Genomic DNA, 15,361 nt, shown 5'->3' with positions numbered 1-15,361 from the left:
AAATCCAGCACCCTGAGACTGTATGCTAGCCGCAAGGAAGGAGGCAGAGGACTAGTGAGCGTAGAAGCCACTGTCCAGGATGAAACATCCAAGATCCATGAGTACATCAAGCTCAAGGCCCCAACTGACAGTGTGCTCAGTGAATGTCTCAGGCAATGGAGAGCAGAGGATACAGTGCTGGAGGACGGATCCTCATGGGAGGACAAACCCCTGCATGGGATGTACCACCGGACCATAACTGAAGTGGCTGATATCAAGAAGTCCTACCAATGGCTAGAAAGGGCTGGCCTACAGGACAGCACCGAAGCGCTCATCCTGGCAGCCCAGGAACAGGCCCTGAGCACCAGAGCGATAGAAGCTCAGATCTACCACACCAGACAAGACCCAAGGTGTAGGCTGTGCAAAGAAGCGCCTGAAACAATCCAGCACATAACTGCAGGGTGTAAGATGCTGGCAGGTAAAGCATACATGGAGCGCCACAATCAAGTGGCTGGAATAATATACAGGAACATGTGTGCAGAATATGAACTGGAAACCCCAAGGTCAAAATGGGAAACACCCCTGAAGGTGGTAGAGAATGAGAGGGCAAAGATCCTGTGGGACTTCCAGATCCAGACTGATAGGATGGTAATGGGGAACCAACCAGTCATTGTAGTGGTGGATAAAGAACAGACGAAAGCCGTTGTGGTGGATGTGGCACAAGCGATGGGAACATCAGGAAGAAGGAACTTGAGAAACTGGAGAAATACCAGGGACTCAGAGAAGAACTGGAAAAAGCCTGGAAAGTGAAGGTGACAGTGGTGCCTGTGGTAATTGGAGCACTGGGGGCAGTAACCCCCAAGCTGGAGGAGTGGCTACAACAGATACCTGGAAAGACCTCAGACCTCTCAGTCCAGAAAAGAACAGGAACAGCTAAGATACTGCAGGACCCTCAAGCTCCCAGGCCTCTGGTAGAGGACCCCAGCTTGGAGGAGAAACCACCCGCGGAGGGTGAGAGGGGCGTTTTATATATATATATATATATATATATATATATATATATATATATATATATATATATATATATATATATATATATATATATATATATATATATATATGCAGACGACCTGGACACAGCTCGCAGTGAGAAAATGCAAAATGACATCCAGATAAACACAAAAATAAAACCACAGGGACATCTGAAAATATCACAGAACATTAGGCCGTTTCATGCTTTTGTCTGTTTTTTGTCTTATTATAAAAAGAATCATTACACATTTATTGAACAGTATTTTAAGCCTTATCTTTTTGTAATTTTGGTTATTATGACTTATGGTTGAAATGAAAACCTAACACTTTCAGAGAATTACAATATTATATCACACCAGACTCTAGGAATTTCCTGCTGGAGGACTTCATTCAACAAACACAGAACATCAGAATAACAAACACTCCAAACCACAGATGAGGGAACACTTCACACACAGTCAGAGAAATGGGAATTTGGTTCCCCTCCACTCTTCCTCCAGCCTCAAGAAACTTGATTTCCAAATGAAATGGACATTTGACTTACATCTGAAAAGAGAAATTTGGATCAGATCTGTTTTATTTTAAAAAAAGACACATAAATGTTTGTTTCTGCAATTCAAAAACACCAGAGCATATTAGTTTAGGTCTGTCACAGTATCTGTGTTACGTGCTTTAAAAGAAAAAGTCACTGTCAATGAGGGTAACTGCAGCCTTCAGCACTGAGAAGTTATGCTTGTTTGAATGTTCTGCAGCTCCTTTAGGTTAGTTATTGAAAATATACAATCTTATTGGTTCTTGACTCATAGGTTTGATTTTCCTGGAGCCACATGTATAAGAAAAAAATTCACAACATCTCTAAAAGTTCATCATCAACGACCTACAGATTTAGGAAAATTCCATTGACTAAGTACAGAACTCAACATAGCAGCTTGGACGTCCGGTCCAAAAGAATTTCAAAAATAATTAAAATGAATAAAGTCTGGCCTCGATTCCAAAAGGGGTTTATTCAGTCATACCTTTGGTTTGTCTGAAGATTAATAACCCCTCTTGTTAAAGTAAAATATGTCCAACACAAGAGGCCCTCAGCTCTCATCTGCCTGCCCAGCTGTTGGACAGGACAAGTTAAAAAAAAATGGGAGCAGAAATCTGTTTTTTCATTGGACAGATTTTCAGTCCAGTCTGTGTTTATGGGAACATCCACATTACATTCAATATGTTTCAAATCAAATCTTTACTATCATTTTTCTACTAAAGTACCTTCAAAAATCCTAATACAGTGAAGTATTTTTACATGCTGTTACACCTATGGAACCTTTAATTACTGCATTCGTAAATTACTTAAAAATACAATAAAAAGTCTAATAATTAACACTGTTTTTATGAAATGTTTGGCATTATACACCAAAAATGTTTGTACATTTTGTTTTCAGTTTAAAAATGTCAGATTAGAAACTTTGGTAAAGTTCTGAAAGTTGTTTTTGTTTGCGACTAAGCTTTTCTTAATGCATTTTCTGTCTTTTTTTGGTCAAAAATGACATTTTTTTGTTGTTGTGAGCAGAAACTGCTTGGATGAGATCTGCAGACCTTCTTGTATGTCATGTGAGATGGTGGCGTTGACCCCAGAGGCCGTCCTCCCACTGTCCCATTTGTTTCACTGAGACCAAAAAGACCCAGAGTTACACCTCCTTACAGAAATACAGGGAGGGGGTTCAGAAGGACATTTCTCATTTGTCTTTTTTTTTGGAAAAGATTCCTCTGGAGTCTTGCAGTTTCTTTTGGACGACTCCAATCTTTAAAACACAGATCTTCCAGTTCAGCATCTTTGCTTCCAGTCTGGAACCTTGTATGTGTTTGTGCTCTCACCAGTAGACGTGTTTCAGACTCTTCCTCACATTTCTGACTTGTCTTTGCCGTCAGCCGTTGATCTGAAGTCCTTGAGGTCTTTATGCTCCAGAACTTTCTGACTCTGCTTCCAAAGCAAAGTCTGTTCTGGTAACTAGTCGGTGATGCCTTCCTCTCCTTTCCTCCAGCTGTTCTCAAAAATCTTTGGAAAGATGAACTAAAAGCTGGAACCCGGCTGGACTTCATGGAGAACGTGCCTGAGGCGTTCAGCGTGGTTTCTGTGGCACACGTGTCAGTCAGAGCTGAAAAAGGCTTCTTTCATTTCACTTTTCTATCCCACTTAGAGGCCTTCTGCCCACCACCCTGAAACGGTGTCTGTAGTTTAAAAACCCTTAAAAATGTCCCTTATTCAGGTACATCCATGCATTTTTGCTGTCATGTTCCAGTTTTAGGTTTCAGATGAAGACTTGAAGCTTTTGTTGCCTGAAAGCTTTTGAGTTTGTGTGCTTGAATCCACAGTGTGTCCCAGTGGAAAGTATGGCAGAAAGTGTGGAGAGACCTGCTCATGCAGCAACAACAGCACCTGCAACCCCATCGACGGCTCCTGTCAGTGTCACCCGGGGTGGGCGGGACACAACTGCTCCACGAGTGAGTGTCAAAACTCTCTGCTTCCTCACTGCACACACACACACCCACACACACACACACATTCACACACACACGCACACACACACACCCACACACACACACACATTCACACACACACGCACGCACACACATTCACACACACACACACACCCAGCCACACACACACACACACGCACGCACACACATTCACACACACACACACGCACGCACATCCATCCAAACACACACACACACACACACACACACACATGCACACACACACCTCCACACACTGCAGTGTCTTTTGTTCTTTGCATCAAGATCTATTTCATAAACTCTTACTACGTCAAACAGTTTGAGATGAAACAAGAAGGATTTATTATAGCTGCATGCATGTCTAAAAATACTGCCTCTCAGTGTAATTTTATCCATTGGGGACTTCCTGGAACTACAAGAGCAGAACAGTCCTTTCCTCTAGACACAAATATGTTTGCAGTTGTGCCTTTTTTAGTGTCACAAACACCAGTGCAGACTCTTCCAGCACTTTTCCCATGTTAGAGGTTTATTTGCAGCTGTCTGACCATGTCTTTGTGTGTTTCTCTGCAGTGTGTCCTCTGGGGTCTTGGGGCCTGGACTGCATCCACACATGCAACTGCCACAATGGAGCTTACTGCCATCCTGTGGACGGAGAGTGCAACTGCAGTTCTGGATGGACAGGACTCTACTGCACACAGCGTACGACACATACATGCACACACATACACAAACACGCTGACACACTGCACTCACAATACTCTCACACACATGAATATGTAGACAGTCCTATACGCACGTACATACACGTATTTTCCAGAAATGTCAGTTTTAGTTTGATTTAAATTTTCAATTTACATATAGATTTTACATATAAAATTAGCACATTTAGTCAACATGTATGTAAACTTGTATTTGTAGTTGTAGTTTAATTCAGCCTGCTTTTAAACAACACATGAATAAGAATTATTTTTTAGTAAATTCTGACATCAAGGTAAAAAAACATCCAGAAAATCTTTATTTTCTGAACATTTAGTGGCCTTATAGTAAAATAATGTGCTGTGAAAACCAGCAGCACTTTCATGGACAGTCTTCCTTTTTCTGTCCTCCCTTATGACAACAGCTCCATCTAGTGTTCAGACAGTTAAACTACAGAGAACTCCGTGACGGAATACTGAGCCTCAGAACCAAGGACAGAAGGACAGAGCAGCAGAGCTAGCAAAGACAATGGGCTTTGACAGCAAAGCTAATCTGTCGCTGCACCAAACCTGCCAACTTCAACGTTACAACTGGTTCATTTGGGAGTTCAAGCTTTGCTTTGAATGGTGGTTTTGAACCAAATCGGCCTTTCCAGCTTCTTCTTAGTAACACATACCGGATCTAGATAACCAGGGGTACAGAATGCCTTTAGCACTGCCCACCATCTTGCAAGGGCCCAAGTGCTTCAGACATTCATCACCAGTCCAGTCCAGCATTGTGGAGTTCAGTGCCTTGCCAAAGATCACTTCCACAAATGGGGAAGCAGAGCAGGAACCTAACTTTGAGTCCCTGTCTAAAGGTTTCTTCTGCATCTCCTCTGATGGTTTCCTCCCGTCTTTTGGTACAACAACATCATTTAGAAGAACTGATCCTTTCTGTAGTGATGGGTGTAGCATTCCAGCCGGACTTGATTCAGACGATGGACTCAATGATAGTAACTGATGGACTATGACGGGGTATTCCAACCCATTTATTTACTCCACAGTCATAGTCACACCGTAAGAGCTGAAGAAAAGCATAAACACAAACTTACAATAATTCCTTTTTGATATATAATCATTCTTTACCTCAGCTAGTAGCGTTAGATTGTTGGATAACTTCAAACAGAAACATATTTTGTTATTTTACACAAAACAAATGGAAAAAAATCACAAAATGTGTACAGTAAACATAACCAAAATCATACCTGTTCGCCTTCCAGCTAGATGCCAAAAACAAATTACTGCTTTACACAGTTATCCGTCCGTCCTTTTTTGTCTGTTTCCTTTGTTGCTGTAGCATCAGCTGTTAACCGTTTTTTTGTTTCTGTTTAACTGACACACTTCACAGAAAAAGCGGAAGTAAGTGGAACCTTCACAATAAAAGTCTTCAAAACAAAATACACTTTACAAACATTAACACCTTTTTGTCATTTTCTTTTACATCTTCAATATACTTCTTTTGAAATTAAGGGCATCTTGAATCAAAGGAACTGTTGAACAATAATAAGAAAACAACTAAAATGGGTCTTTTACACTGGGCTATCTGACCCCCAAACAGCCGTTCTGCACCTTTTGTCTCAAGGTGGCGCTGCTGACGGACTGCACATTGGCATAGTGGTTAGCACTCTCCCCTCACAGTGGGAAGGTCCTGGTTTGAATCCCGGCAGGTTCTTTCTGTGTGTGTTCTCCTGCTTCGTGCGTGGGTTTTCTCCAGTTTCAGTCCAAATACTTCATAGGTTCATTGGGGACTCCAGGTGTGAGGCTGAGTGTGTGACCTGTAACAGGCTGGTGACCCCGCCTTCCCCCAACAGTAGCTAGGACGGGCTCCAGCTACCCTGAGACCCTAACAGGGATCCAGTGAGTTCTGAAGATGGATGGAAGTGCTGACAGATGGATGTTTTCATGCAGGCTGTCCAACGGGCTTCTACGGCTCTGAATGTGCCGAGGTCTGCCGCTGCCAGAACGGGGCGGACTGCGACCACGTGACGGGCCGGTGCTCCTGCAGGACCGGCTTCATGGGGGACAACTGCGAGCTCAGTAAGTGCTCAACATGGCGGCATCCCTTTGGCTGTGAGCACTCACACGTCCTCTGTGTTTCCTGCAGAGTGTCCAGCAGGGACCTTCGGCTATGGCTGCCAGCAGCTGTGTGAGTGCATGAACAACGCCACCTGCGACTACGTGACGGGAACCTGCTACTGCAGCCTGGGCTTCAAAGGGATCCGCTGTGACCAGGGTGAGATCTCCCTTTTCCATCCTGTAAGATCACCTTTCACAACACACTTCTGAAAAGAAGAAAGAGTAACGATCAGAGTCCCCAACAGGACAAAGCCGAAAACCTGGAAGAACAGATTACTCACATTTTCTTTGATCAAGTTCCATGTTTTGATTAATTAGATTATTTAATTAGAAAGTTAATTAGACAGACAAATGTCTGACAAAGCCTGGGAAGTGAACGAGAACAGAAGCAGGCTTCTCATGAACGCCCAAAAGCGACCTGAATCGACCTGAATCAGTGAAGCCACTCGTAACTGTAAGAGTGTTGGAGGAACAGATGACACAGTCCTGGGTGTGTTTTTACTGCTGTAACCTGCAGAGTTCAGCCATGGAACGCTGCTTTGAGGTTTGAGCAGCAACAGCACAGAAATGCTGACTGCTGCATCACATGTTTGGGTTTCATCCAAAGGTTTGGACTCATTAGGCCAGCGGTCTGTAACCTGAAGCTCTGGAGCCACATGTGGATCTTTTTTTCTCCCTCTATTCTGGCTCTTTGGCTTCATAGAAAAAAAGTTGTATTATTTATGTTTAGATTCTTAAATGAGTACAATGATGAGTAAAATGTTTTTTGGTACCATTGCTAACATTCCAACAGGTGCTTTATAACTTCTCCTGAATGCACACATCATAACTGAGCAATATGAAGGTCAAAGGTTTGTTGTTAGGTTCAATTAAAGCTCAAATTCTGATCTTCTGCTGCACATCAGGGTCTACTTGCTGTTTGGAGGCAAAGTCCTTGAAGGTCAGAATTTAGGGATGTAGCAATTGATGGATTTATTTAACCAGATTGTCACGCCCCTTCTTTGCTTTAGGGGTACCTAGAGGGGCATTACATAAACCCTTCTTAAATAATAACAAAACACCAAAAGAATTGTCTCCATAAAAACATAATAAATTTATTTACAAGTTGATAAACAATAAACAATAATGTAAAAGGTGAAGCAAAAGGGCTTCAGGGTGAACCAAGGCCAAAATGACAAACAACCCCACCCTAACTGAAATCTGTTTCTCACCTGTAAATGAAAGTCATTGGAAATCAATGACAAACACTAACGGGGTGTTCCAGGAAGCAGGTTCTGCTAGCTCCCACGGTAAGTTTGAGGCTAAGGAAGTTGATAACCTCAGCTTTTGGTTCCAGAAATGGAGGTATGTTTCAGGATATGTCAAGTTGCCATAGCAACTCATGCTCTGAACATAACCTGGTCTGGAGCAGGTTTAGTTGAAGGTTAGTTTGTTTTCAGAGAGGTGAAGCAGCATGGCGTGTCCATTTGAAGATGATTTAGTGGATGAAGAAGTTCAGATAATACTTTTTCCACCATGAGAGGGTGATAAGACCACATATGGATGTTGGAAAGAGAAACTTTATACTTTGATCTAACTTAGTTATTTGCTTCAGTTAAGATATTCGTTTTTTTTGTTAAGTCGGCTTAAAAATAACATAACGTAGAAAAAGAATGATGGTCATAACTATGGAAAATATCCTGTTTGACTGTCTTGCATTTTTAATTCTGTTAAAGCTGCTGCAGCTGGAGAATCTTAATTGACATTTGGTGTATTTTATTTTGAAAGTAACTATGTGTGTACAGTCCTTTGGTCTCTTCCAGCTGCTGCACGACTCAATGGGTCTTTCCAATGGACATGGAATCAACTCCATCTCTCATCCACTTTGCTTTGCTTCTCTGTTTGCTGTGGCAGAGTGGTTGTTTGATAAAGATGAACATAATGATAGAAAAAAAAAAGAAATCAACATTTCAACTCAGCATTTCAATTAACTTAACATGTCAAACATATAAAAATGCTAGAGATGGATCCGGCTGTGTCGGTGTGCGTATCGCTGCAGGAAGAGTGACCAATACTCCACTGTGTGGGTGTGTCACAGAGTCTGGCAACTACCAGCAGTGTTGCCAGATTCTGGGGTTTTCCACCCAGTTGGGTGGTTTTGATTTTGTGGAGAAGGTTTGCTTTGGGTGGGTTTTGCGTCAATTTGGCAGGTTTTAGTTAGTTTTTTTATGAGTCTCAGCTATCTTTTATTTTGAAAACTATTTTACTTTGAACATGACTGGCATTTGTTCAGCAGAACTGTCAAATTCAAAGCCCCTCCTCAGTGCTGGGGCATTATAAAGAGGGGGTTAGGGTTAGATGTTAGAATGAGGAACGACAAAGACAAATATTTGGTTTAGATTAAGTTTAAGAAGGATATCAGAGGAGTTTCTTTACTTTGTTGCCTGCACTGACGTTTTCTGTCCAGCAGGAGAGTGTTGAGTGACAAAGCATCAACAGTATCAGTACAGTTTGGACAATGGGCCAAGACGCTTCACGAGGCTTCATCTACCCATCCCTAGCTTTTAGATCTAAGAGAGATTTAGATTTTAGATCTGCTGCATCAGTCTGCAGTTTGAGGAAGTACTTACAGACATCCGAACCGTTGTGTGCTTCAACAGCGTCTCTGGTAATGGAGGAGCTGAACCCCTACACCAAGATCAGCCCGTCGCTGGCGTCGGAGCGGCACTCAGCAGGCACTGTCATGGGCATCATCTTCCTGCTTCTGCTCATCGTGGCCATGCTTTCTCTGGTGCTGTGGTTCCGCTACCGACAACAAGAGAAGGGCCAGCATGTACCAAATGTGGCTTATACCCCCGCCCTGCACATCAGTTCCACAGACTACTCCCTGTCAGGTAAGACGCTGCCGCCTCACCTGACCTCTGCCCCCTTCTTTCACAGCATTGCAGGTTATAGATGGAATCATAGTGTTACGCTCAGCTGATCAACCCAGCTCAGATGTACCCAGAGGAACGGCGAGCCTTCTGTTTTTTTTTAATCAAGTGCAGAGTGTGTGAACACATTTCAGTGTCATGCTCCAGATGTCAGAGCATGTGTTGATGTTGCATGCTGGCAGCAGGGCTGCAGTGTGCAGGTCTGCTTTCCTCTGCAGAGTCCTCCCCCAGCAACGCCTCTGCTGCTGGCTGCTTTTCCAACCCAAGCTACCGCACTGTGGGAAAGTGCATGCACAACACCAAACCTGAGAAAAAGGTATGTCCAAGGTCTGCAGACTCAGAACCTAGCTGGTTTGGTTTACAGATGCTTCAGCCAGAGGCTGAAACCAAATCAGAGACCACTGCCCCCCAGAGGCAAAGTAACACGACCCTCTCATCCATTGGGGTGAACTCCCACAGTTAGCAGCTGAGCTGGGGGCTCATGAGTAAGCCCACATTGGCCTGCCGCCTCTCCCCATGAGCAGAATGGAGGAGTCCAACTCCTCTTTAGGGACAGTGTTTCAGAGCCCAGGCTGTGCATGGAGGTGACTTCGGCTATATCTAGCTGGTACCTCTCAACCTCCTGCCCAAGCTCAGGCTCCTTCCTTCTTAGAGGGAAGGACCGTGGTCAGGCCGCAGAGGCACCAGCCTTCGACTTTCGCCCAAAACACATTGCGAATGCCCCCTTTTAGCTCTACTGTAGGTGGTGGGGCCACAGAGGAATCGGATCTGGACCCAACCAGGGCCCATGGGAAGAGCCTCGGCCACCAGGAGCTCACCAGCAACTTCCAACCCCAGGCCTTGCTCCAGATTGGGGCCTCGGTGACGCCAATCCAGGCGACGGGATTGAATCTTTCTAGTTTCTTCTTATAAAGGGGTTCTGAACCTCTATTTATCTGGCTCATCCCCTTAAACCTGCCTGCCATTGGAGACCCTACCACCAAAAGATTTGATTTAAGCCCTCTACCCCCACATTTGTTCTGAATACAATTCAAAGCAATAGACAGAACTGGAAGCACTAAGCAACCGTGTCACTGTGTTAACACACTTTCCAACCAAATTACACTTTTTCAAAGAGCGAGCTACTAAAACTCTCTAGTGTTATGTGAGATTGATGTGAAACCGAGATTGTGCTGTGGGGAAGTGGTCAGCACCCTGTCCCAACAGTGAGAAGGCCCTGGCTGAAATCCTGGCAGGAACCCTTCTGTGTGAAGTTGGCATGTTCTCCGTGTGCATGTGTGGGTTTTCTCCAGGTACTCCGGCCTTCTTCTAACAGTCCAAAAACAAGCTTTATAGGTTGATTGATTACTCTAAGTTGTCCCTAGGTTTGACTGTAAGTGTGTGACCCTGTGACAGATTAGCAACTTGTCCAGGATGTTCCCCGCCTTCATCCAACAGTAGCCCGGTTAGGCTCTGGGATACAGCAGGTTTAGAAAATGGATGGATGGATAGATGGATGGATGGATGGATGGATGGATGGATGGATGGATGGATGGATGGATGGACAGACGGACGGATGGATGGATGGATGGATGGATAGAAAGATGGGTGGATGGATGGACAGACGGACGGATGGATGGATGGACGAACGGATGGATGGATAGAAAGATGGGTGGATGGATGGATGGACGGACAGATGGACGGACAGATGGACGGACAGATGGATGGACAGATGGATGGACGGATGGATGGGTTTCCTTACACACTTAACACCTGTATTTTCCAGACTACCTCAAAGAAGGGACACAGGAACAGTGCTCCAGAGTGGGGGGCCTACTGCAACTTCAGTGAGCCGGGTCAGTCTTTTGTCCACCTCTCTAAAGTCTGAGTCCCATGGTCTATGACCTTGATATTTCAGGCTGGTCACCTGCGTGGACCGTACAAGTTTGACCATTTATCACCTGCTGACTGTCTGTACCCACCCATAGGGGCAGTTGGCATGCTAGAGATGGGACTACGCCCCATCTCTAGCATGCCCTCTAGCATCCCACTCTCTCCTTCTCTGTTCTGTTTTCCGTCCGGTCCAAAGGGAAACCTATACCAACACAATTAATTAACTAATAAAGTTTAACTTCAAATACAAAGGGGTTTATACAAATATACACCTCAGAAGATGCAAGACCCCCTGTTAGTAAAATCTGTCCTTCCTCTCATCTCTATTAGCTCAGCTGTTGGACAGGACAATTAAAAAAAAATCGAACAAAAAATTTCTATTGAACAAACCGTCCAATCAGCGTAGACCTGCAGAAAAACATCAGTCTGAAGTGTTGGCTGTAAGTCTGTAGAAAGTTGGTGCATAAAACCTGATCAGCAGAAGATCTTTTCTGATTCCTACTAACTCTGAGTTTACAGTGAAATCCCAATAACTGCTTGTTTTCTGTGCATTTTCATCTTTTTTGGGTGGGGGTGCAGGCGTTTGCTGCATCGACAGGCGCTTCAGCTACCACGTGGAGCCATGCTACAGAGGTACATGCGGGTGCCCTGAAGTCACACCTCTGTGTTCTGTGGTGGTAGCTCAGCGGGTCTGGGGGCTGAACTGTTTCCTGCCTGTGCTCACAGATGTGTGTGCAGGTCTGACCCAATCCTCTCCATGTTTTCTTCCTCCTGCTCAGAACCCAAAGCTCCTTCAGGACAATCTCTGCTGCATGATAGCAGGGGGCTTTTCCCGCCTCTGGATGCTCTGGACTGTTATTGTTCATGTTGTCCTTTCCTTCTGTGGACGCCCCGTTTCTCCTGACAGGAATTTCTCTCAAACAGTGAGTTCTGCAGAGTTCATCCGTTCACCGTGTGATGCTTCTCTCTGCAGACTACATGAAGGCCACGTTGTCCAGCACATGCTCTCTAAACAGCGAGAACCCATATGCCACCATCAATGACCCCCCCGCCCAGTGCAAACACTTGGAGAGCAGCTATGTGGAGATGAAGACACCAGTTCACCAACTGCACAGGGCTCACTGTTATTCAGCTGCCATCATCAGCACCAACACCAACATGCCCGCCAAGAACGTGTACGACGTGGGTACGTCTGACCACCACCGTGATTCCACCTCTGACTTTTTCTGGGCTTACAGACAGCTGCTGGTTAAAGGGTACATTTCTCATGCTTGAGCAGCAGAAAGTCTGTAGAAACATACCCATCCATGTAGATAAATGACCCATCACCCCACACCCAATTATTGCAGGCCTCGAAGCAGGACTGTAACTATAAAAGAAACTTAAGTCTTTCCTATGAGGTGACAGTAAACCAGGATCCCACTCAGCCACAGAAACCTTGATCACCCAGACTGGAACAGCCAGGGGTCCACTCCACAGCCAACAGGTTGTGGCATTGGCCCCAGCTGCCCCAGGAAGGGCAAACACTGCAGCGACAACCACAGAGCCGGTCAGGAGCCCTGGCATGACGGGTCTTTATCAGGAAATGATAAAACTATGAAAAAAGAAATACATGAAATGTATTTAACTAGATGCAAAATAAAATAAATGATAAAAAAGTTAGAATAATAAGCAGACAAGATCATCTATAAGTCATCTCAAACAGCTGGGTCTTGAGCCCCTTCCTAAATCTCTATGTGGTCTTTGTGGCCCTGAGGCTCTCCGGCAGGCCGTTCCTCCAGGACCATGTGGTTCAGCTTCAGTTTTGGTTCTCACAGCAGGACTCCAGGGTCTGCCAGGGCTCATACCTTTAAAAGAAGATCATTCACATAAGAAGGTCTGCAACCTGAGGCTCCAGAGCCGTGTGAGGCCCTTTGGACTGTAGGAAGATGGAAAGGTGTTTGTTTCAAGAATAACTGTAAAGAGAAAAAGAGGTACTTAGTAAACATACACAAGGAAGAGTAAAGTAACTCAAACTTTATTCAACACATCCACTAACAGTAGAAGGGCAGGTAAGGGGCAATGATGTTCTGTGAGAAGTCGACCTGAATGGCTCTGTAAGAGTTGAAGGTTGCAGAGCCCTGTCCTAGACGATGAAAACATTCATTAGCCATTCAAAATATCTTTAAATTAACCCTGAATTGCACAGAGAGCCAATGCATTCATTTTAAAACCAGATTGCTAATCAAAAGCAGTTGAAGATGAAACCAAATTTCACCCAAACCCCTAAAACTGGAGACCTCTGTGCTCCATGGTAACACAGCAGCTTTGCCTTTGTCCAATGATTCCAACATTAACATTTCAAGCTCATGTTTTTCCGTCCATTCTGGGCCGGGTCTTTGGTCCATCAGGGTGCTGATCCTCCAGAGTTTGAGACCTGTGACCGTTTGTGCCGTCTCTCCCCAGAGCCCACCGTCAGTCTGGTGCAGGCTGCCGGACCTCCCGGATACCCTCACAACCCGTACGACCTGCCCAGGAACAGCCACATCCCAAGTCACTACGACCTGCTTCCTGTGCGCCCCAGCCCTTCCCACAGCTATACCCCCCCTCTGCCCGGCAGTCCCACCAGCTCACTGCTCTAAACCTGCCCGAGTCCGGCTCAGCCGAAACAACGGCGGGATCTGTGAATCTGTTCAGGATGTGTGTTTTGGGGACAATTCTAGTCTTGATCTTGTGTGTGGATGGATGTGCGCACACGTGTGCACATGCAAGGACACGTGTGTGTGACTGTATCTGTTTTTATGCCAGTGAGCACAAAACATTTGAGTTTCATTGCAAAACTTGGAACCCAAGAATCAGAAAAACTTTGGACCCATTTTACAGCTTTTCTGGACAAAAGAATCACAGATATGACATCCATTTGTTTTATTTATATATGTTGTAGTAATCCACCCATCTTCAGAATTAGCTGGATCCCTTTTGGGTCACTGGCCTGCCTATCCCAGCAACTGCTGGGTGAGGGCAGGACACCCCAGGCAGGTTTCCAGTCAGGGCCACACAACCACATACCACGTTCATCGGATTAATGTCAGATAAAGTTTACAGAAGATGGTCAGAAAAAGAGAAAATATCCAGTGAGCAGCAGTTCTGTGGTCAGAAATGTCTTGTTGACACCAGAGGTCAGAGGTCAGACTGGTTCCAGCTGATGGAAAGACAACAGGAACTCAAAGAACCACTGGTTCCAACCGAGGTCTGCAGAAGAGCATCTCTGAAAGAACAACACGTCCAACCTGGAGGCAGATGGACTACAGCAGCAGAAGAACACACCGGGTACCACTGCTGTCAGCTAAGAACAGGTGAACCCACCTAAACCCAACACTCAGAAGGGACAGAGCGGTTCTGAAGCTGGATCCATGGAAGTATGAAGACCAAATCCTCGCCTTCGTTTTGTGTATATTGGTCTGGAGATTCACAAATGTGTATTTAAAGATTGGTAAAAACATACGTTTCTGTCAGAGGATCAGAGCAGCAAGGATTTCAAATTCTTGACAATCCTCTGAGCAGATGATGCAGCACCCACTTTCAGAGGATTCTTTTGATCTGTTTTTACACATCTGTTTGTATTTTTACACAGTCTGTACTTTCTCCTTCCAGAAAAGTCTTTTTGTATGTTCTGTAGGGAAAATGTTGTAAGATTGTATTCTCTTTAGTCGTATGAAGTCTGATTGTTGCATGCCAAAGATGGTTCCATTTTTAAATACTAGCCCCCTCCACCCCATTTTTGGTTCTTTCCTCTCAATGCTTTTAGACAGCAAACGTATGAAGGAATGTTTCTGCCTCCACGTCAAACACCAAACTTTCTAAGTTGCAAATGAAAACATTAAATAGTGGCTTTCAAATTCATTTTCAAACACAACCGACACAAAGTCCAAAGTCCGTGCCTGCCTCCAAGCACGGTCAATATGAGACAGAGACACCTGATTGGTTAGAATCTGGACCAATCAGCAGCTGTTTGATGGCAGCTTGTCACAATAAACTGAAACTTGGGAAAATCAAAGATGGGAAAAAGCGAGATGAGACACAACGCACGTGAAAACATTAGTGTTGCAAACGTAAAAATATTTTTTGGATATTAAAAAAAAAGTTTTTAAGGCAAAAACTATTTTTGAAAAATGTCTTTAAAAGCAAAAAAAAGAAAAGGTTTTGAAAGTAAAAATAAATATTTTCATTTGCAATTTAGAAGGTTGTGTGTGCAAAGTGGAGGCATAG

At 44.4% G+C, this 15,361-nt stretch overlaps 1 protein-coding gene across 1 annotated transcript in view; it reads left to right on the top strand.

The window, feature by feature from the left end:
• Positions 1–14,301, top strand: part of LOC101158923 (multiple epidermal growth factor-like domains protein 10) — a 53,993-nt gene extending 39,692 nt beyond the window's left edge. The window contains exons 12-21 of the mRNA XM_023950931.1: positions 3,373–3,501; positions 4,087–4,215; positions 6,162–6,290; positions 6,358–6,486; positions 8,969–9,202; positions 9,427–9,557; positions 11,007–11,076; positions 11,693–11,746; positions 12,087–12,299; positions 13,559–14,301. Of these exons, the coding sequence (XP_023806699.1) occupies positions 3,373–3,501; positions 4,087–4,215; positions 6,162–6,290; positions 6,358–6,486; positions 8,969–9,202; positions 9,427–9,557; positions 11,007–11,076; positions 11,693–11,746; positions 12,087–12,299; positions 13,559–13,734 (1,394 nt within the window). The 3' untranslated portion in view covers positions 13,735–14,301. The remainder of the gene's footprint in view (positions 1–3,372; positions 3,502–4,086; positions 4,216–6,161; positions 6,291–6,357; positions 6,487–8,968; positions 9,203–9,426; positions 9,558–11,006; positions 11,077–11,692; positions 11,747–12,086; positions 12,300–13,558) is intronic.
• The last annotated feature ends 1,060 nt before the right edge of the window (positions 14,302–15,361 follow it).

Source organism: Oryzias latipes, chromosome 3 (assembly GCF_002234675.1).
Source record: "Oryzias latipes chromosome 3, ASM223467v1".
Taxonomy (NCBI): Eukaryota; Metazoa; Chordata; class Actinopteri; order Beloniformes; family Adrianichthyidae; genus Oryzias; species Oryzias latipes.
The sequence above is the reverse complement of the archived record's forward strand: the minus strand, read 5'-3'. Positions and strand labels throughout refer to the sequence as shown.